A 22,768-nucleotide genomic window follows, 5' to 3' on the forward strand; every position below is an offset into this window, starting at 1 on the left:
ATAATATAGGCTAAAACCACACAAAAGACCAGATTTCACGGGGGAAACTAGATTTCATGGTCCGTGACGCGTTTTTCATGGCCGCGAATTTGGTAGGGCCTAGTTATGAAAGCTTGTGCACTCTTGTCTGAGAGTCAAGCTTTCTTAACATAATCTCAAAAATTCTGGCCTACAAAGAAGTCTCTCTCCATTATTCTGAATGGACACTGTCCTTATTCTCTTTCACTGTCTGGCCTCCTCTGCAATAAAGGCCCAAAGCAAATTCTACAGAAAAAAAAAAGGGCTTTACTATTTTAAATGTTTCTGCTTTGCCGTTCACCACCCCCAACCTCCCCACTTCTTTGCAGTTCTTAGGCAAAGATTAAAAAAATCAGTTACTGAAGTCCTTGCTTTCACTGTGTGAAATGCATTAGACATTTTGGGACAGATCCTTAGTCGTTGTAAATTATTGTAGCTTTATTGAAGTTCATGGAGCTACACTATTTTACACCTGCTGATGATCTGGATCTTGGTAATGATACTTCCAATACAAATTCTAATATGAATCACAAACAACTCTGCCATAATATTGTCACACATACTCTAAAATGAAAGACTAATTAAAAAAAAAAATCCAGGGCTTCCAAGGTTTTTTTTTTAAAGTTACCTTTGAAAATAAAGGTGAAAGCTTTAGTGACCTCCCAGTTTTTTATTCACAGTATTCTTGCCACTTTGAACACCCAAGAATTATTTGCCCACAAACCAATTAAGAATGCAATCTTCCAATCTGAGTGTGCGTTCTAAAATCATTCCCAACCCAACCAGCATTCAAGAAGACAGAGTTGCAAATTAGTTTTAGAGAACACTTCTCTGATCTGCACTGCAGATTTGTTTGTTACATCATCCATACTGAACATCCACTAATGTTAATGGAAGCTTTGTATGCTGAATAGGTAAGCAGAGACCCTTGTCTTTAAATATCTTCTAAGTCTTTGACTTTGAATTACCCTATCCTTCCCTTCTCCCCCTAGAATCACTTAGAGAGCTTCATCACTCTTACTCTTTGCTTGTGGTGCTTAGCCCATTCTTGGGCTCCCATGTACAGCCCATCCAGCTGTGCAATAACATAGCCAGCATGCCTCCAGAAGGGGTCATCCTTATTATTTTTGATTTGTTGTCTGGTCCATTTATCCTGTTTGCTGAAAAGGAAAAAAATTGGTTTTACAGAGCACTCTTCATATTCCATGTATCCTACAAAGAACACTTTATATCGTAATTAACTAAATAATAGAGTGGATTAACCATGGGCAAATGTAGTTGTGATAATGATGCTCAGCAATAGCTGTCTCTCCCCCCTCCACTTCCCAGACAGAGCTTAGAACATAAAACACAATGTTTTGTTAAAACAGGCCAGACCAAATTCTGGCCCCTGCTCCGGCCCCTTTATCCAAGTCTGGTAAGCATACAGGAGTGTAAAATGACTGCAACCAAATTCCCCCGGTGCTGTGCAGGGTAGGGCTGACATAAATGGCTCTATGATGCCCCCATTCCTCCCCGCCCCCATGGGCTCAGGAATAGTGTGCATCCTGGGAACATTTGGGGGCATGGTCATAGCTCTCAGGGCTACAGGTTTTCTGTACTGTATAGCAGCCTATAAGCAGCCCAGCAAAGGTTGCTGTAAAGCAGATCAGTTCCCACAGCAATCCATAATCTGGGCCATTCAATGGCGATATAAAGCCACTTTCACCTCCATCCACTTCCACTTCCCTGGCCTGCATCTGAGTCTCAGTTTGTGCTGAGTCTCTTTGGAGATGCAGCATAAAACTTCACCTGGAATGTTTGCCAGGGCATAGTGATTGTCTGCTATTCTTTTCATTGAGGAAAGGTGGGCTGGGAGTTAGAGGGGTAGTAAAGAAGCATTGGGATCCTTAACTTCTGCTTGAACCGGCCAAAAGAAATGCCTTTAATGTAGTACCTTATGAGAGGGATCAGTACTTATATGTGCAGCAATAACAGCATGAGCCACAAGCACAAGTCCTAGTGTGGGGTCCAGAACTACTGAAAGCATGCTACCTGTGGAGCCATCACTTCCTAGCATCAAGATGGGCAAAAGGCACAGCTTACAGAAATGGCTGAGGTTTTGCAGAAATATTTGTAGTCGAAGAAAGAAAATAGAAATTATATCAACACATGAACCTAAGGAAATAAATAAGGTAGGCCAAATGCTGAGCCTTCCAATTTGGGGCCTGGTTCTCTTCCCATGTGCACTGGTTTTATACTAGTGTAACTCCATTGACTTAAACAAAGTCACTCCTGATTCTCACAGGTGTAAGTGAGAGATTCCAGCACTTAGTAACTAACATACAAAGTACTTGACCTTATTGAATATACGCTATACAAAATGTCTACAGCGGGAAATATATCTGGAAAAATTACATGTGCCAAGAGATAGTCCAATGTGGTATTCAGTACACAAGCCTGTTCATAAAGTTATTGAATACAGTAAGCTTGTGAGTTAGTTGGCATTAATTAAACCTGTTTGCAGTGCTAGTTCAAATGCCTCTTTGAAGGAACAGAATGGGGAACAGGGCATATTCCCTTCTTAATATATGTTTGAACTTCTTATTCTTGTTAGGTACATAATCATAACAGAAGGAGTCTATACTTCCTCTTTAGCACACAAACAAGATCAACAAACTCTGCTAAAAGACCTGAGGATTCCATCATTCTTTTATTTCTAAGCCATGAATGCAAGAATCACATTTCTAGTAACTCAGTACATACCCCATAAACTCCTGAACTCTGCTTAGAACGGTGGGATTCTTAATTAGTTGCGGATACAGGTTTGAAGTATGGTCATACATACGCCTGAAAGAATAATTGTCAAAAGTTATTTTCTGCCATTTTCCCTTCATTTCTTTTAATTCTGGCTTCGTGAATAGTAACAGATAAGCAGCACACTTTGCAAGTCAGCTGTTTCTTTATCACAGTATTAGCTTCGCATCTCTGGTGCAAGACAAACCATGATGCATGTAATAAGAAGAGACTTTTCAGAGTATAAATGGCATAGCTTACCACCCACTCAAATTGTCTTACAATAGTAAAAGATGAGAGAGTGAAATTAAAGTATCCCTATAATGAAACTTCTGTTTTCAAGCATACTTTAGGGCAGTAGCATTTTGGATGTCCTAGCACGTTAATTGAAAGTATGACACAAATGGTTTACTGGAAGATGATCCCATTTGGGATCAAGAAAGCAATCAGGTGGATGCTGATTTGATAGCTTGTGAAAAACTCAACTGACATCTAACAGTGTTTTACTTACCAATTAACCAAGTGTTTCTTCCTCAATGGATTAGCTAAATATCTATGCAAAAAATGTATATTTAGAGAGGGAAGAAAGGGTCCTGCACACTTCCAGAGCACCAAAGACTCTCTCTGGCCGTACTGTTTTGAGGAAGAGGAATGGATGGGAATTGCCAAGAGCTTTGCTGGGATCCAGAGTGAGCAGAACTAAGCCACTCATCCGTGTAGGGAGCTCCCGCCTAGAATTGAGAGTAATACATCAGAGCCAAGTAGGTAACCTGTGTTGCATATGATCATGCTGAGCACTTGTCACAAGGCCAGACTTCTTTCTGTTAAAGCCTGCGACAATCCTAAGTCATTTCACCATGAGGGCAACCCTCATTGGAGGAATAGGTTTGCAAGATCTGCAGGCCTTATTCCCAGTTCCTCTCCGAGGGTGAAATGCATTCCTGTGCAGAGGGCCTATGCACCACTTACGTCCTTTGTAAGCAGAAAACTCTCATCTCTGCTCTGCTCCCATTGTACCACTCAGGCGGCACAAAGGAAACAGAGACTCACCTTAACTGCCCTTCTGGGGATTCCCGCAGCAGGCAGACAATGAGCAGAGTGGGCCCCTACATAGTCCTTGCCCTCAGTCCCCAGCGGAAGGGGCATGCTGGGGACAGGGAAGGGGAATGGCCAGAATGCAATACACTCCAACTGGCAGATGGTCCCTTGGGGATGATAGCCAGATAAGCAAGTTAGAGAAGCTCCCAGGTTGCTCTAATAAGTGCTTGGGCCAGGGCAGGTAATCAAGGCGTTGTAACCGGCCCCCTGACAGACCCCTCTATCTGCCACATCCAGTGAATGTCCAGCAACATAGGGCAGACTTTACACCAGTGGCACCTCTAGGCTACTCAATGCCAACGCCAGTGCAGAATCAGGGACTTGTAGCTTCTTGAGAGGCCCTGCCTCCTTGCACAAATCAGAGATCAGATAGAAGGGAGGAAGGAGTTCAGGGACTCAAGTGATTTTTTTTAATTGCCTTATGATATTTAATGAAACGTCTAAGTCCTTCATGCTTTATAATGGTGTCATACTCAAGCAGTAATCAGCTCATTAGATTAAGTTAAAGCTTTTCTATTCTACCTAGGGCAAAATGTAAGGCAATCATGAAACCGGACTGAGAATCTCAAGGTACACTCCAAAGGAGAATTTCAATTTACCTCTTTAAATCAAGAGGAGCATCACTGACAGGATGCAGGCTGGGTGAGATCATACCAAAGAGACATTTGACCAATGATTAAAGTTTCCTCTCTGGGGCCTATCATGTTCCATTGAAATAAATGAGAAATGTAGGTGCTCAGTGTGATGGATTTGGAGCTGCTCTGTAACTGGCTGAGCAAAGTGAGGCCTAGCACTCCTCTCAATTTTATTTCTCAGTCTGCCACTGAAAGGAAGTACGAGGAGACCCAAACCCAGTCAGGTCGGCGGGGGTAAGTGCAGCTGACCTACAGATACTGTAACCCAGGACCATGTCTAAGCGAGCATTGCAGGATTCCACCCTGGAAAAGGTAAGGACATGCACTGCTACAGACTAGGGACCGAATGGCTAGGTAGCAGTTCTGTAGAAAAGGACCTAGGGGTCACAGTGGACGAGAAGCTGGATATGAGTCAACAGTGTGCTCTTGTTGCCAAGAAGGCTAATGGCATTTTGGGCTGTATAAGTAGGGGCATTGCCAGCAGATCGAGGAACGTGATCGTTCCCCTTTATTCGACATTGGTGAGGTCTCACCTGGAGTACTGTGTCCAGTTTAGGACTCCACACTACAAGAAGGATGTGGAAAAATTGGAAAGAGTCCAGCGGAGGGCAACAAAAATGATTAGGGGTCTGGAGCACATGACTTATGAGGAGAGGCTGAGGGAACTGGGATTGTTTAGTCTCCAGAAGAGAAGAATGAGGGGGGATTTGATAGCAGCCTTCAACTACCTGAAGGGGGGTTCCAAAGAGGATGGAGCTCGGCTGATCTCAGTGGTGGCAGATGACAGAACAAGGAGCAATGGTCTGAAGTTGCAGTGGGGGAGGTCCAGGTTGGATATTAGGAAACACTGTTTCACTAGGAGGGTGGTGAAGCACTGGAATGCGTTACCTAGGGAGGTGGTGGAGTCTCCTTCCTTGGAGGTTTTTAAGGCCCGGCTTGACAAAGCCCTGGCTGGGATGATTTAGTTGGGAATTGGTCCTGCTTTGAGCAGGGGGTTGGACTAGATGACCTCTTGAGGTCCCTTCCAACCCTGATATTCTATGATTCTATGAGGGCTATTACCCGTGTGGGTGCACTCAGAGACCAGAGAAGGGATCTGAGATGCAGCCAGCCCTGTAACTGTGACACTCAGTGCCTCTGAAAGTCAGGACATTTATTTAACTGCTGTGACAGACCCAGACCAGTGGGATACAGGAGTCTGGTAGAGAGCAAATATACTGGTCACTGGATGAGTAGTTTTCTGTTCCCTGAGTGACCAGAGCAGGTGCTGCACTAGAGTAATCAGGAACCTGCTAGAACCAGTTAAGGCAGGCAGGCTAATTAGGACACCTGGAGCCAATTAAGAAGAAACTGCTAGAATCAATTAAGGCAGGCTAATCCAGGCACCTGGGCTTTAAAAAGGAGCTCACTTCAGTTTGTGGTGTGAGTGTGAGAAGCTGGGAGTAAGAGGGTCTGGGAGTGGAAGGTCTCTGGGCTGTTCCCCAACCGACATGATGAATCTCTGAGGCAAGAAAATCCACCAATAAGCGCAGGACCCACCAAGATAGAGGAGGAACTTTGTCACACTGCCTAAATATGGATTTAGGTGCCTAGCTTCAGGCACCTGCTTTTGAAGATCTGGGCCAATAATTCTCAGTTCGTTTATTAAACAAGGGTTTTTGAAAGAACTCTGAGCCATTTCTGGGCCAAGCAATGACAGATTGCAACCCAGTCTGAATACAATTAGTTAGTATTAAGGAATTTAACAGGTAGTGCCCACCAAATTTGAACTGTGATTATAAAAGAAACTACTTTCCCCCTCCCTCCCCCCATAGTACCAGGTAATGCACACTTTTTGGGCGCATTGCTAAAAAAAATTGTCCTCATTTTAATCAGTGTCCAGGGTACTAAATGAACACAGGAATAGCCAAATTATTTCCTTTTAAGAGTGGAGGGGTGGGTGGGGGAGGGGGAGATGAAGTGCTGATTCTCCTTTATTTATAAGTCATTTTGTTTATAACAAGTTAAACAAGTTAAGAAAAAGCACCGCAGGACACATACTTTCTTAGTCTATACAGAAAAGGATAAGATATAGTAGAAGAGCATCAGCACCTCTGAGTTTATTTCATCATACATTTTTTTCATAGTTTTCTGAAACATAGAAACCTCCCTATGTGCTCCTTAGTGAAATAGAGCATGCAGGTCTATTTGGATTATTTTGCTGTAGCCTGATGCCTGACAGCTGAGCAGTTGTTGATGATGCAAGTAAAGCTTTCAGCATCTTGGAATAGACTGTTATGCTTTCCACTTTCTGTTATCAGAAGAGAGCCTTTAAAAGCAGCAGTTAAGCTGCATGGTCCCAGCTGTGTGCAAAAGGAGAGAACAAGGGTATATAGAGACTTGCTTATCTCTTATGGGAGAAAATTCAGACAATGCTGGCTCTTGGAGAACAGACCTTCCAAAGGCACAGAGATGACTGTGACAGGCAGTTAGATCGGGAAGGAAGTACAGCTTGAGATCAGGGCCGGCTCTATGGTGCTTAGGGCGGCACATTTGGGCCTTTTTTGGGGGGGGAGGGGGTTTGTTTGGGGGCCGGCCCTGCAGGCGCTCACCCAGACAGATGCTGTCCCAGCCCCCAAGCTGATGCTGAAGTCCAATCTGGAAGAGCTGCAGCAGGTGGCCAAAGCTGGCCCCGGGACTGGGGTCCAGCAGCGCGTCGTGCACAGGGGGCGCCCTGGGGCCACTGTGGTTCATGCCGCCGGCCACGGCCGAGCCATCCGGCGGGCTCCGACACATGGAGCACGGGACACTTGGGCTGGGGGCCACGCCATGGGGCGCACGGAGCCGCCTGCAAGTGCCGCAGGGCGGCCACCCCCCAGCGCTGCAGCCAGGGCTGGGCAAAGCAGCCCGAGCTACCCAGGGGCTGCAGCAGGGTGGCCAGGAACAGCAGCGGGGCCATAGAGGGGACTGCTGCCCGGGATGCTGCCGTGCCGGGCCCGCTGTCTGGAGCTCCGTTCCCCGTCAGCCGTTCCCTCTGAGGCTGCCCTGCCCTGGGCTCCTCCACTCCCTGTTGGGGTGGTCCCCCTGGCTCTGCCCTCCCAATTCCTGGCCGGTCCTGGAGGCAGGAGTCCTGGCTGGAGGGACCCTGGGCTGAGGCACGGCCCAGGAGCCCCACTGTTTAGCCCGACCCTGCCAGCGCCAGACTGGCTGGAGGTGAGGGGGGAGTGGGCAGAGTCAGGGCCCCCCTGGGCGCCAGGAAGGAGTCGGGTGGATGCAGCCTCCGCCCCTGTAAGTGTCATGAGCGGGATGTTGATGACCTGCCCTGGGAGCGAGTTACCAGTGACCCAGGGCTGGGGCAGCAGGAGGATATGGGGCAGGGGGGAGGGAAGAGCCTGGGGCTGGGGCAGCCCGGGGTGTGTGTGTGGGGGGGGTGAGAGCCCAGGGCTGGGATGACAGGGGGGAACCCAGAGCTGGGGCAGCAGGAGGGGTACTGGGGGGGGGAGCCAAAAATTTTTTTGCTTGGGGTGGCAAAAAACCTAGAGCCGGCCCTGCTTGAGAAGCCCCCATTTGTTTTCAGATTTCAACATGGAAGACTTATGCACATGTCCCAAGGGAGAACAACTGCCTTATGTTAACTGGGGTTCTTTCAGCATTTGAGCAAGGAAAGGAAGGGAAGATGTACGTATCCCTCCATAAGAGCTATTTTTAAAGAATGACTAATTCATCCATTTGTGATCTATTTGGGGGAAATGCAAGACAGGACTCCTGGCTTGCATTCCAATTGTTGAATTCTAGAAAAGTTACTTAATCTCTGTGGTTCAATTCCTTATCAGTAAAATAGGTTTAATACTCATCTCCCTCTCCAAGCTGTTGAGACACTTTGTTAAAAAACAAACTAACTTTGAAATCTTTGGATGGAAGGTGATAAGTGTTAATATTGTAACAAATATTTGATCTGCCACACTTATAGTTAACTTATATGCATCAAAATAGAGAGGGAGAAAAGAGACCTGAAGAAATAGCTTGCAGTATCATGCATTGAAATGAGGTACTTACAAAGTAAGCTAACTTGAAAGGTACTTACGGAGCTGTGAGATAGCCTTCCAAAAAGCCAGCTGCATACATGAGGCGTTCATTGCCTATGGACTGACTCCCATAGCCTGCTCTGATCTCCAGAATCCCCCACCCTGTTGATTGTATGGTGTCATTGTAAAAGCCATAGGCATCTCCATTCCTGTCCAATATATCTTTGACCTGGATTGTTTTCTCAGTTTTCATCCAATATACAGTTGCATAGTGGATTTCTGCAAACGAAAACCAAGGAGGAGAAAGTTAGAACGTTGTATTACATATCTCCAGCAATAAGAAGTGTGGGAACCTCATTCCACTGAGCTATCCTATCCCTCGTGGAGAACTAGATGGATCAGACAATTGGTAGTGAAGTTTATGCAGCCAACCAATTCTAGGTCACTAGTTTCAATCTATAATTAATGACCTAAAATAATTATCATCAGATGCTTGTTTGCTGACTTAAGTAACAGACAACTGGACAGACTGGCTCACCATATCTGACACCTCTGTTCACAATCTTAAAGGAGGGGGAAAATGAAAAGCTACAAAAAAAACAGACTACCTACTCCGGCCTAGAGGATGGCCCTTGAGGAACAGAGCTAAGGTCAGGCCCATTGGCAGGGCAGAGACGGGGAGAAGCAGCTAATGCTATATCACTTGGAGGAAACTATGTCCATAATCTTTTCAGTGCATAGCATCAGCCACAGTTGGGTCCTGATATAGGGGGGAAAAAAAAGATGTTCCCATACCTGACCCAGAAGAAATCCTACAAAGAGAGAGATCGAAAGCAATTTACAAACAGTTGATGATGCCCCACTTCAACCCCCGTTTTCCTCCCCCCAACCACCATCCACATCCCCGCCCCCTGACCACCACCCCGAACGCCCCTGCCCTCTATCCACACCCCTCCCCCGCTCCCAGCCGCCTTACCGCGCTGCCTGGAGCACTGGTGGCTGGCGGTGCTACAGCCGCACCACCCAGATAGAGCTGGGCCATGCTGCCGCTGCCACCGCCACCACGCAGCACAGAGCACCAGGTCAGGCCGGGCTCTGCAGCTCCGCTGCCCCAGGAGTTCACAGCCCCGCCTCCGGCGGAGCGAGCCAATGCTGCGGGTGAGGGGGAACAGCAGGGGAGGGGCCGGGGGCTAGCCTCCTGGGCCAGGAGCTCGGGGGCCAGGCAGGATGGTCCTGCGGGCCGTAGTTTGCCCAGCCCAGATTGGACTATTCTAAATCGCTGGATCAGAGGTTGAAGGTGAAGGCAGCACAGAAACTCAGCTGTACAGAATACAAGAAAAGATGCCAAGAGCACATCACAGTGTTGTTCCATGATCTGTCCCTATTCACTTATTCTACCAATTCAAAATACTGGTCTTCAGCTGGTATTTTCAAAAAGTGCTCAGAATTAGCCTAACTCTGCTCTGGTAGGAAGTCAATGGCAAAAGACTAATGCTGAATACTTTTGAAAATCCCAACCTTCATCTTTCAGCCCTCAGTGACATGGAACCTGATAACATTAGGTCTCCATTCACAACCCATCAAGACACCTGCATAGTACCGCCAACACCAAAAGTTCAAAAATCAGGTCAGGTCAAAAGTCAGAACCCCCAAAATTATGAGGTTGTCTCATAAATTGTAAGTTGTTTTTTTTTATTTTATTTTAATGATTACTGAGCTGTGTTCTGATTTTAACTTCCCCTTTCCGCCTCCAATATGTGTGTGAATTCACATTCTCAATTTACAGTGAGAAATACAATTTTGGCCATCACAAGTAATTTTATGTCCCAGCCCCCACATCAACGTTGCACTCTCAACCCCAAAATAACTTATTTTGTGACAAATCCCCAGTCCTCACACTTATCCCAGTTACACATCAACTCCACACACCCAGCCACACAATTCTGCACACCTCTTGCCTTGCTACCGCATATGTGCCCCTTACTCCCAGCACACCTCTGCTCCTCCTGTGTAGGTTCTTCATCCCCATCTAGACCTAGTTGGAGGAAAAACTCCAGGGAGAGAGAGAGAGACGCACACACCTGGGAGGGGGGCAGCTCCAGTGGATCTTCACAAACACCCCCTTGCAGGCCTTGGGAGAGGGCAACTCCAAGAGGGCCGCCTTCTCCTCCATCCCAGGCCTGGTATGGCAGCATTATAGAAGAGGAAAGGGGAGGATAGAGGAGCAGAGAGAAGACGGACCCATTTTTCACAAGAAGGGAGGGAGCAGGGACACCCTGAGCTGCTGGTAATTTTTGTTCTCTCCTCCCCTTTATCTCGTAAGAAAATAGTATTGGCTGCTCTCTTTCCCTCTCCAAAACCTTCTTGGCTCCTGAGGAAAGAAGTTTTTTGCAAGTCTCCTACTGCAGCTGTGATTGAGTGACTGTACAAACAAACTCCCCAGGAGGTGAGGACATGGGGGAAGGCAACTATCAGAGAGGGTTTTCTCCAGACAGCCTGAAAAAAATCACTTGAAGGATGAGCCTCTCACCTCATGGGTAAGACTGGCTGCAGCTAGGGCCAAATTTGTGTTACTTATGATACATATGTCAGAGTGGGAAACACTGCCTGCATTCCTCTAGGACAATACAGCCAATGGTGCCAAGGACAAAACTTGCAAGAGCTAGAGACAAGGCATTTTTGGTCAAAGACTACTGACCATGGAACCTTATTCTAGAAGAGATAAGACTAAGCCCAAGGCTGAATTTTCAGAACAAAATACATGACTCACCTTTGTGCAAAAGGTTTCCTGCAAGAACTGAAGACAAGGAAAAACAGAGGAGAGAAAAATAAAAGAAACACACTAAGGAAACCTGCCAAGCAGAGAGCTGAATGCAGCATGGACAACCTTGAGAATCTCATCGTATTTAGCATTCATACTATGATGATTGGCACCGTAAAAATAACTAAGAGAGGAGTATCAGCACAATATCTAATGCTTTGCAAAGGCAGTAGGTAATAGCATTCATGATTGGATACCTAGCTTGATTTAAAATAAAATGCACCCATTTTGCTCAGTGCCCTAAAATATCCTATTAAGAAGTTATTTTTTTCCATCATAAGCTATGAAGTTTTTCAATTAAAAAAAACTATTTTCTGAGTTACTAAGCTCTTGCTCAAGCACTTCTGACACTGTGATAACTCAGTTGCTTTAAGGCTGTTTTCATTCTTTTTACTTCAGCATTTATTACTTTAAAAGGTTGTAACTTTACAGTCAAACACTTTATTGGCTAGTCTAGTGTTCAGTGAGACAGAGCAGTAACTGTTTCTCATCATGTCAGTGTTCAAAATGCTCAGCTACATAAGAGGTACAGCTCTCTTGAATCAAAATTTAAAGTCCAGCTCTGGTTATTATTTATCAGTGAACTAAATTTCTCTTTTTCCAGACACAGTGTTATAGGAGTTCTGTGCATATCAGGTACTTTGGCTGTAACACACAAACAAAATGCAAATATGTATATTTGGGAAGGGAATCACTCCAGTTCTCCCTCTCAAATGGCAGTTGGGGTAAATGTTTTAAAAGGTGTTGCTTGACTAGTGTGGATGGAGGCTAAATAGAGGGTGCTTTGAGACATGAAAGGCTTGACACTTCTTCAAGCACATATTGCAGAGAAGAAAGTTTAAACCTCCTTAGTTATCATCTAGTAATGCATAATGTATCTGTACTGCTCTAGGTTTAGGAGGAACTGAAATCTCATTGTCGGATGAGACTCGCTCGGGCTGAACGACCATGAAAACAAGAGCTGGTTTCATCAGGCTGGTAAGTAGGTAGTGCTGAAAAGAGTTACAAACAATCCCTGCAAGTCAGGGTGGATTTGATTTAATTTTATTAAATCAAATTGATTTAAATCATGGATTTAAATCACTAGTCAGGAATACTCGATTTAATCATGGATTTCTACACGAAAGTGCATTCTTGTTGGTTGTTATAACCTTAATACATATTCTTCACAACTCACAGATAGATGCAGGGTTTCATTTTTAGAAGGTACACACTATACATTTTTAAAGTGATTTATTTTGAAAACTTTTCAGATTAGTTTTACAGCTATATCAGAAAATGAATGATTATTTGGTTATTTCATTTACCAAAGGTAATTGAAGCAGATATTTATGAAGTCACTGGGAGGTGAATTATCTCCAGTTCAACAAGTTAATCATTAATATTTGGAGAATTTTCTTGCCATGCTGTATTAGGAGGAGAACATCACCAGACAGACATTTAAATTGTTTTATTTAACTAAAACAACATTATGTATTCTGGATATTTTTCTTCAACAGCAAACATATAATATTTTAACAAAACAAGCATATGAATTTTTGAATTTAGTTAAACATTCAAGTTTTTTTAAAATCAGGTTTGTTTTTGTTAAAATTGTTTTTAACTAAAATAGTTAAATGAAATTATTTTTTTAATCAAAAATTAATTTTTTTTCCTTTTGCTACAGGTAATATACCATGGCTATCTGACATACATGATGTGACTGAAACATGCGGGGGAGGGATAGCTCAGTGGTTTGAGATTGGCCTGCTAAACCCAGGGTTGTGAGTTCAATCCTTGAGGGGGCCACTTAGGGATCTGGGGCAAAATCAGTACTTGGTCCTGCTAGTGAAGGCAGGGGGCTGGACTCAATGACCTTTCAGAGTCCCTTCCAGTTCTAGGAGATAGGTATATCTCCATATATTATATTAACGTTATCATTGGCGGATAACTCTGAAACTATAGAAAATGATGGTGATCTTGAAGGTGGATAGTCTTCAGAATCCTGTATGTTGAGGATGGATTCTCCTAAACAAAATAAGTCAATGCAGTTATTTAATTATTATTACCATACTGCTCATTGAGTATTACTCATTGCATTCACTGACACTCAGTACTACTCTAAGGTGAAATTGTAAAAGGAAGATCTGCCTATTTCTGCTATTTATTTTTTTATCACAATTGCATCTAAAAGGATTGTACCATAGAGTAACAACTGTAATTTTTGCCCAAACATGAGAATTCAAGAATAGTCCAGAAGAAAGACAGGCAGTCCTTAAGAAAGAAGTATGAAATAAAAAAGTTTACTAACTTGAAGATCCTGCATGTTCAGACATCTTCAACGCAGCTTCCTCCCAAGAAGGAACACTTCTCATGATGTTGTTTCATTCGGGCTACCAGGCCTTACATTTCTTTATTGCACTGTTTGCACGCATGCCTGTCTTACCCACAGGTAGAGGAACTTCATTACAATATCCCCAAACTGGGTCTCTTTTATGGCCTGCTGCCATTATAGGTTTTCCTTTCTAGTGGGAGAATGGTATGGTAGATTTCAAATCAACGAAGGCTACACTCAGAAAGACCTCAAAACGTCTGGAATATGCTGCTCAAACAGTTTCACTTTTGTTTCTACTGCCTGGCCCTCCCTTCTCACGTTTATCTCCAGACTTCTTCACCTTCTCCAGATCTATTCCGCCCCCAACAATCTTCTATTCGTTGAACTTTTTGAAACTTTGCACTTTTAGAAAGAGGTAAGGGATTGACTCTGTGAACACAAAGTTGCAGAGGGACAATAGGGTTGAGGTCTGTTATTTCTCACCTGTACATATTATTTATTTAAAAACATTTTTGCTGTTATCTCTGGAAACACAAATCCACAGTTTGAGAACTGCAAAACTAAGCATCACTGATGGTATCTTCTAGTCTGAGCACTGAGTCCCATTGGGTAGATAGAAAATTAACCTAAATAATCTATACAGAAGCCCCTGGAACCTCATAAAATTGGGTCCCTAATCCATGAACTATTGGTGCTCATTTACAAAACCTTTCTTAAACATTACATGAATATATTGTCTCATACTATAGAATTAGAATTTATAATCCCTATTCCATGATGAGATATCTTTGAGCTATAATATATCTTAATTAAAAATATATTTAGATAAAATGCTTTTTGAGGGAAAAAAAAACTATAAAAAATCCAATTTAAATAAATCATTGATTTTTATCCACCCTGCTGCAAGCTGAGTTTACAAAAACTGACCATGTGGGAGTGAAGGGTAAGGCAGAGGGAGAGAACAAGAGTTAATAAACATCGGTACAAGCCAGATGCTCCTGAAAACAGATGGTGCAACAGGTCCTTTACAGAGCAGCACTAGCATCTCCATCACTAAGGAAGAAGCTAGCTTCTAATTAGAAGTCTGACTTCCAGCCTTATCCACAAAGCACATCTTACTCAAAGAAGCTAATACCCTGAATGTCACAACCCAGAACCATTTTTACCCAGGGATGAGAAATTTCTCAAGACTGTTTTGACTCATCATATCTCAAAAATGACTTGGCCTACAAACTCCAAATGTATATCTTTATTTTGTTGGCCTTGCTGAAGAGTAGAATCTTTCAGTGTTTGGGTTTTTTTTTGTTTGTTTGTTTGTTTTTTTTGAGGGATGGAGGAGAGGAAGAGTTAGTGGAGAGCTTGTAAAGATTTGTAATATAAAGAGCTTGTGTGATGGGGTCTCTATGCTCTGTGCTTCGGTAAGTAGGACAAGCATTAACTAGGAGTGTATAAGAACAGGGATACAAAGAGGAGGAAGTGGAAAACTGGGAGGAGAGGACAGCAAGTACTGTATTCCTGCGTAACCTAGTGAATAAATGGGAAGCAACCAAGAACAACTAGAGAAGTTAATTGTTGTTCTTACACAGAAGGATTAATTTAGTAATTTAAGGATTTGCATGTTGCAAGATGTTCTCTTCCTTGAAGCAAACCAACTGTTTGCTGTTTTGTCTTTTTAAAAAAAAAAAAACAAAAAACCCCACGTCGAAGTAAAACCAGATCCTGACTCCCAATCAGTTAGACTAAGGTGGAGAAACAGTCCGTGCAGAGGTGCTTCAAAATGGCAAGATGCATTATTTTGCTTTACATCCTCCCTTCTTATAAATCCATGGCTCCATTCTGGGCCACACTGGTACAGAGCTGTCTTTATGAGGCTATTATAGTAGACTTTCAATTTAGTTTATAAGTATAATCTGACCTGCTGCTGACTGCATGGTTTCCTGAGCCTAAACAAGGGGATGCATGGATAAGGTTGAGGGCAGAAGACCGGGGGAATGCATGAAAGGGTAGGATTTGTGGGAACCATGGAGAGCTGTACTCCCTGGTCTCAAAATGGGGGCCAGGGGCAATGAGGGAGGAAAGAGGCTTTGTGAAGAACTGCTTTGAACTATGGCTGAAAAGAGCTAATTAACTGTTCAATATTATTAAGGGGAGAAGGTATGCACGTATGTGCGGGCATGTCTGTAGAATCTGGGAGCACAAAAGAGGGGCATCAAAAGTAGGTATGGAATGAGGAAAGCTGGAGGTTTTTAAAAACTACACACTAACATTTTCTAAATATAAACATCTTTATGTACTTAAAAGTTTTCGCTGTGAATAGAAGACTCTCCCCCTCTGTCATCCTCTACTCTCACATCCCAAGCGGGTATAATTTTCTTCCTCCATCCCCAACTCACCCCTCCCCTTTTATGACTTACTACAATCTACAGAAGGGGAGACAAGCTTTGACATGCTCACAAGAACTGCCAGAAAAGTGCTCTCCTCTCACAGGCCTTATAAGCCAACCCAAGTTAAATTTTTGCTGTTTGTTTTCTTTCTTTGATTTTTTTTTTAAATGAAGGAAATTCCCAACAAAAATCTTCATTCAAAACAAAGTTAAGTTTGTTTCAGCAGAGTCCAGCTAACTTCCAGCACCAATATTTTCGAAAAACCCAAATGCTACTACTAGAGTCTGAAAAAGTACATTTAAGGGATCCATCCAGTCCTTCTTAACTCACTCCACCTGGCTTGCAGTCAACCTATTCAGCCTTAGCTCTGCCCTGTAACACTTCTAAACACATGAAACTATAAATGTCTGAATGCACTTACATAAACTTACATCGCAATATAATCCAAACTTTTTGAACAAATAGACCATTCCAATTTTTCTAGACTACTAGCATTTCACTCTGTAAGCAAACACACAGAACTGACACAGCGTGATGGACCTTGCGATTATTGTTCTTCTGAACCTTGTCACGTTAATAAACCTTCTATAAAAATCAATAGCATACACAAGACTTGAGAAAACTTGCCAGGGAGACCTGGAATCTTTCCCAGGTGAATAATATCAACTTCTGCATAGTCTACAGTGTCTTAAAAATAAATAAAAAATTTAAATTTCTACACATGGTATTTGCAAAGATAAATAGGAACCAAGTGTAAGTGATGCAAACAGTTTCAGTGCCACAGCTGCTCATAGATTTGCTAGACTGCAGCAGTGAAAGCTGGCCACTGTCTTGTCAGCGTCCACTGCAGTCCACAGGATTCTGAATAACAGCAGTGACATTGATAATAATTGGGTCAATTTCTGTTCTGCTGCTGCTTGGGAAGGTCTGAGTAGCAGTCAGAGGCGAACATTGGAGCTATTCACTGAGGATGAGTCAAAAAAACCCCTGCGGACAGGGTAGTTTGTGGAGACACCTCCTACAGCAGCCAAGACACTATGGGGGTGGGAAAGCAAATGAAACAAGAATACACCTCCTCCCTTGAGTAGTCATTGAGGGTTAGGAGGGGGACTTCAAATTTAGCAAATACATACTGGCTGGAGGCTGATATGAAAGATTGATTTCCCCAAGGAAAGATCCAGAGACAGCACTCTAGTATTAATCCTAGCACCCTCCCCTTCCCCAAAAGCTAAGTGATGTTTGCCTTTCATCTAATGAGACCCTACACAGTGGAAGCCATTACCCGCCTTTGCATTGGTCTGTGTCTGGTAGGTGGTGGTCCTCTGTTATCAGTTGCTGGTAAAATTCCCAAGCCCTATGTCTGCATGTGTGGTTAGGTATGGGAGTCAGAATGAGAGAGAGGGAGAGATTAATGGAATATGCTAAAAATGAGATGCTCTTTTATTTGGTGGTGTAGAAAAAAGAAGAGATATACAATGGATGGTAGACAGTGGAGCACACAATGAAGAGAAATAAGGAGAGAACAGATTGAGGGAGAATGAAGGAAAAGAGGAGACACACACTGCTGATGATGTCCAGAAAAAAAAAATCACAATCTACTATAAGAAATAAAAGTAAGTAGAGAGAAAAGCCAAGAAAGCAGATCCAACAGTATTCAGTAAATGTTATTTGACAAATGTAATTAATATTCATCAAAGAAGTTAAAGACTTCCCCCCCCCCCCCCCCCCGCCCCCAGCATTCAACCAGCTCCACGGCTACTCAAATACCATTTGGCACATCTCATAATACCAGTAAAATTCTTCAAGTGTTGCTTAATTACTATTTTTTTCTTGCTGCTCAGCCAGTCGTAGGTTAGATTTACATATTTTAAAAAGCTTATTAAATGATGGGCCTTATCTTAAAATTAGACATACTAAACAAGTGATTTATTCCTTAAAACTGCAGGAGTTGCAACTTTGGGGGAGTGATATCACCAGTATTTTTTGCCCAAGATAGCAGGCTTAGTCCTCAGTGTAGTAAGTAGGTGTTGGGCGTATTCTTCAAGTGCTTTGAATATACTACATAGCATATTTTAATTACAAAAAGTATCTACAATTAAGTTTGATGGACAGAATAAATTAGTTACAAGTATTAATTGTACAACACCGTACCTACCACTTCCGTGAAAATGATTTCTGCACAACTTGGCAACCACAAATGCAGAACTTGTACAAATTTGTACCTCTTTCATTTTCATCCCACAAACACATTGCTCAATAGTTAATGTCAAGCTTAATATTTCAATTCAACCACAGTGAGGAACTTATGGTGTTTTTCCAATTTTTTTATTTGTATTTTGATACTGCTTTTACTATCTGCCTAATAAGATTTCAGAAACCCCCTCCCCAAAAATAGGAAGTTTACACTCTTTCAAAAGTACATTTAAGATTGAAATATGTATCAAATGTTAAATCTCTAGTACTTGTTTATAGAGTTCCTTATACTGCACATATATTAGAGAAGAAACCTAATCCTTTCCAAATTAAGAAACAAATCTAAGAACAATACCTTCTGTTTTATTTGGTTATACACTACTTGGGTTTTCCTTCTTCCAGTAGGGAGACTTACTTACTGACCCAAACTCATGTTTATTCCCCCAGACTATCATGTCAAAGCAAGATATCTCATCTCACTACACTTGCCATTATCTGAAACTAGTTACTTGATATGTGCAAATGGTGGGAAGGTGTGAGGAGGGAAAACATTCAGACCCTATGTGAATTATATACTGCATTTTGAATCTTCCATGCATGATTTTTACAAACATACATATAAGCATAAGCTGCGGAGCCAGGGGCACCAGGGCCACAGCCTCACCACTTTTTTGGCCAGGCCAAACCTAAGTGGTACTACAACCCCATGCACCAGGTCTCAAGGCCACTCACTCAAATTTGGCGGGGTTGGGCATAGGGTTTCATGGGCCAGGGGAATCAGGCTCTTGGGGGATAGGGAAATGCCTAAGAGGCCCACACACACTTTAAATGGCTTTCCGCAGCCCCTGCATACCAGTTAAGTTTTGTTTGTACAAAAATTTGTCAAAAACAGTTATGTCACCCAAAAAAGGGAACAAAAACAATACCAGTTGATTTAAGTGACATTGCTAATCAGAGATCTTAAATTGCTAATTTCAAATACAGAGTAATCAATTGAATACTCCCTATAAACAGCACTCAAATTGTGGAGTGACATTTATCAAACTACTTCAACCCATATTGAATAGTGAACCAATTCATAAAAAATCTATGTTCTATTTAGACAAGTCACTTTAAAAAAAAAAAAAGCCTATATTTATTGTTCAAACAACAATTTGACCAGCTCTACTAGCTACTCGGTAATCCTGCAGTCACTGCCTAAACTTCAGTACAAAGCTGTTGAGGCAGTCAGATATTGGCTATAACACTTTATCCATATCTCAAGTTTCTTTTTGAGTTTCCTTACCTTTCCATTGACTGCTGAATCTCACAAATGTAATAATACATGTTCTTTTAAAAACAGGTCTTTGAGATAAGGTAGGACAGCTTCACCTCTCTTCCCATTGCCACCCCTCCCACAAAATTGGACTCTCATCCATTTTATAGCAAAGCGTCTTGATTTTTTTCACTGTTCTGGGGCAAGAAAGAAACTAGTTTAGGACAATTCTGGAAAACGTGTGGTAAAGCCAGGTTCCTGGGCACCCCAGCGACAGCTGGGAGAAGATCAGGTAGGAGTTTTTACCTCCCACCCTGATATATTTCTATTGTTCCTGTGCTGCGGGAGATGTCAGCCTACTTCTTGCAAATTTGAACTCTGGATAGTATTTTCTATACCATGGGCTGTTTGCCTTAACTTCCTCCTCCTCTCCTCACTATCCCTCCACAGCCATGACCTCCCTCTCATTGTCCTCTATGCTATTCTCCATCAGTCTCTCACTCCCTTCTCTTACAGTCTTTCCTTTTAGTTTCTGTTTCCTCCTTCCTTCAAGTTGCTGAATAATCCTGCTGTTCTCATCACTTTGTTTCATATTTCCATTGAGATTAATAGGACTGTTCACACTTCTCGGGACTATTTTTTTTCTATCTGCATACAATTTGACCCACAGCATTCAGTCATATCTGCAAGGTTTCTCAAATAAAATAAGTGGGAAATTAATTTTTAAAATAGAAGCTCCAGTTCTACCAAAAATTGTACACCAAAAATGTACATATCAGTTAAATCCAACCCTTGGCTTTGAAGTGTGGTGACAATAGACAGAATAAATTGGAGGCAGAAAAATCAAAGCAATCCATGAAGAAGTTTGAAAGTGCTACAGCACTTTAGTTATTAAATTAACCTAATTTTAACCTTACAATTTTGGCTACAAATATCTTATGCAGATATAAAATAAAAAGCAGCTCTGTGCAGGATCTCTTCTCTGTAATATCGACAAGGAACTTTTTAAAAATAACCTGATATTTTCCTACTGACCCCAGTAAAAGCAACAAACAGGAGGCAATAAGTTAATATACAGACACAAAACCCCAGATCTGTAATATATATAGCACTTCTGGGGCTAAAAGGACAATATTTATTATACGCCCACAAATCAGAACTTTAAAATTAATTAAAGTTACTAATTGTAACTTTGTATCATATTCTTTACTATAATATTCCCTGCCTACGGATACTATCCTCCACTGGGTATGATAGCTATACACAAGGAAATATGGGCACCTAAATAAACTTTTTTGTACTGACTTCCCTCCTGACTGCAGGGCATGACCTGCTCTGGAAGTAGTGCTGCATCTTTTCTTATCTACCAATCGGCTATCATTAGTTCCTACCAGAACTGACCAAGGGGAGGTTTGTTTTAAATCCCTTTATAATGCATGCCGGCTGCCTCAAACATCCCTATCGTGGCCAGACCCTGGACTTCATGCCAATTCAACTCCCCTGATCCTTCTGGGCAGCAAGGGTCACAGTTATCGGCTCACTGGGGAATGGACCTGGTGCACAACACAAGCATTTGCACCTGCTTCCACTTTGAAGGGTTTATTATGGAAAATAAGAAGAGTAAGAAGAGTAACTCCGCAAGCAGCAAGAAGGGTTTGTAGCTATGGTCAGGTCAGTGATAGACACAACCAGCTCCAGCTGCCTTTCTGATACAACGTGACTCGCTGCGAAGATCTCAGCCGGGCAGAGCCATGGAACTGCTCAGCCCTTTGCCCGGCGAGGCCGCGCTGCGCTCAGGGTGTGGAGGGGAGCCCTGGGGGTGTCTATGTCTGTCACGGCGCTGGGAAGCCACCTTGGGTGCCTGGCACAGACTCCAAGCCAGGGGCTCCCCGCTCGACAGGCTGTGGGGGCTGCAGTGTCTGTCTGGCCCCCAGACGGACCCCCTGTCTGTCTCTCTGTCCATCCCCCCTGGGGGCTGTGTACTGTCTCTCTCTCTAGCCCCTGCCAGAGGGGGTCAGTCTGTCCGTCCCCCGGGGCAGCGGCGGTGTCTGTCTGTCGCCAGGGGGCCGCGCTGCTCTCACCTGCTCGGGCCGCCGCCCACAGGAGGATGAGCCCCCAGCAGCAGCCTGCGTGGCGCAGTCGGGCCATGCTGCTCCCCGTGTGTCCCGGCCGGGCGGCTGCGGGACTTGGGGAAGTTCGGGACAGGGCAGGGCAGGTCCCGCCGCTGCCCCCGCCTCCTCCCGGGTCCGGCTCACGCCCCGTCCGCTGAGCCCTGTGCTGGGGGAGAGGCTGCGGCTACAGACTGCCCAGGGCTGTGCGTGGTCGCGGGGCTTGTCCCAGGCACACGGCGCCGCCGTAGAGGGGGCGGGCGGCAGCGGCACCTGGACGCTCCCGGGGCCGCTTCGCCAGCATTTCCCGCCAAACACCGGGGCCGGGCAGGCGCTGCCGCTCCCCCGGCTCGCTGCCCTCATGCCCCGCAGAATCCACCCACACAAGCCCATCAGCGCGGCCACAGCCCCAGGGCTGCGTCACCCACCAGCCTCTGCCCACACTCATGGGTGCTGGTGGGTTCCTCAGACCTGATGCTCAGAAGGGACTTATCCTCACAGGCGGCGGAACTACTCCTATTTTACAGGTGGGAGCTGGGTACGGGGTGAATCGACTTGCCCAAGGTCACAGGAGAAGCCCCTGACCTGGGAAATGAACCAAGATCACCTGTCTTTAGCCTCCTCCACTCCCCCCCCCCCATGCCCTATTGTCTATACCAGTGGTTCACCATCTGGGGTCTGGTGCCCCTTTGGGGGGCCATGAACAGGTTTCAGGGGGTCTATCAAAATAAACCAGAGAGCAGGACTGGCATTGGAATCGCTGGAGCCTAGGGCAGAGCCCCACGGTGCAGGGATGATGCCACAGTCTGAGCAACAAAGCTTCACAGGGCCCCCTGTGGTATGGGGCTCCAGGCAGTTGTCCTTCTTGCCTAATGCCAGCCCTGGCTTTTAAGCTACGGGATATGTAGAAAAACAGTTGTGGCACAGGCGGACCAAGGAATTTTTATAGCATTTGAGGGGCCTCAGGAAGAAAAAGGTTGAGAACCCCCTTCTCTATACCATTCTTCCCACTGCTGGGATCAGGGCTGGCCTCTCTTCAGCTTCCCCTATGGATGCTTGTCTTCCACTCCTAAATCCTTGCTCTTCCTGCCAGAGGCAGGTTCATCACAACAGCAATTTCCTGTATGTTGCGGGGGTCATGCTATTATGCCTCAGACTTGCTG

At 44.1% G+C, this 22,768-nt stretch overlaps 1 protein-coding gene across 1 annotated transcript in view; it reads right to left on the reverse strand.

The window, feature by feature from the left end:
- Positions 1-21,797, reverse strand: part of PLBD1 (phospholipase B domain containing 1) — a 46,770-nt gene extending 24,973 nt beyond the window's left edge. Inside the window, exons 1-4 of the mRNA XM_054030044.1 lie at positions 21,579-21,797; positions 8,590-8,809; positions 2,764-2,847; positions 1,040-1,178 (exon numbers count right to left, since the gene is read on the reverse strand). Coding sequence (XP_053886019.1) covers positions 1,040-1,178; positions 2,764-2,847; positions 8,590-8,809; positions 21,579-21,645 — 510 coding nt within the window. The 5' untranslated portion in view covers positions 21,646-21,797. The remainder of the gene's footprint in view (positions 1-1,039; positions 1,179-2,763; positions 2,848-8,589; positions 8,810-21,578) is intronic.
- Positions 21,798-22,768: the final 971 nt, after the last annotated feature.

This window comes from Malaclemys terrapin, chromosome 1 (genome assembly GCF_027887155.1).
Source record: "Malaclemys terrapin pileata isolate rMalTer1 chromosome 1, rMalTer1.hap1, whole genome shotgun sequence".
Lineage (NCBI taxonomy): Eukaryota > Metazoa > Chordata > Testudines > Emydidae > Malaclemys > Malaclemys terrapin.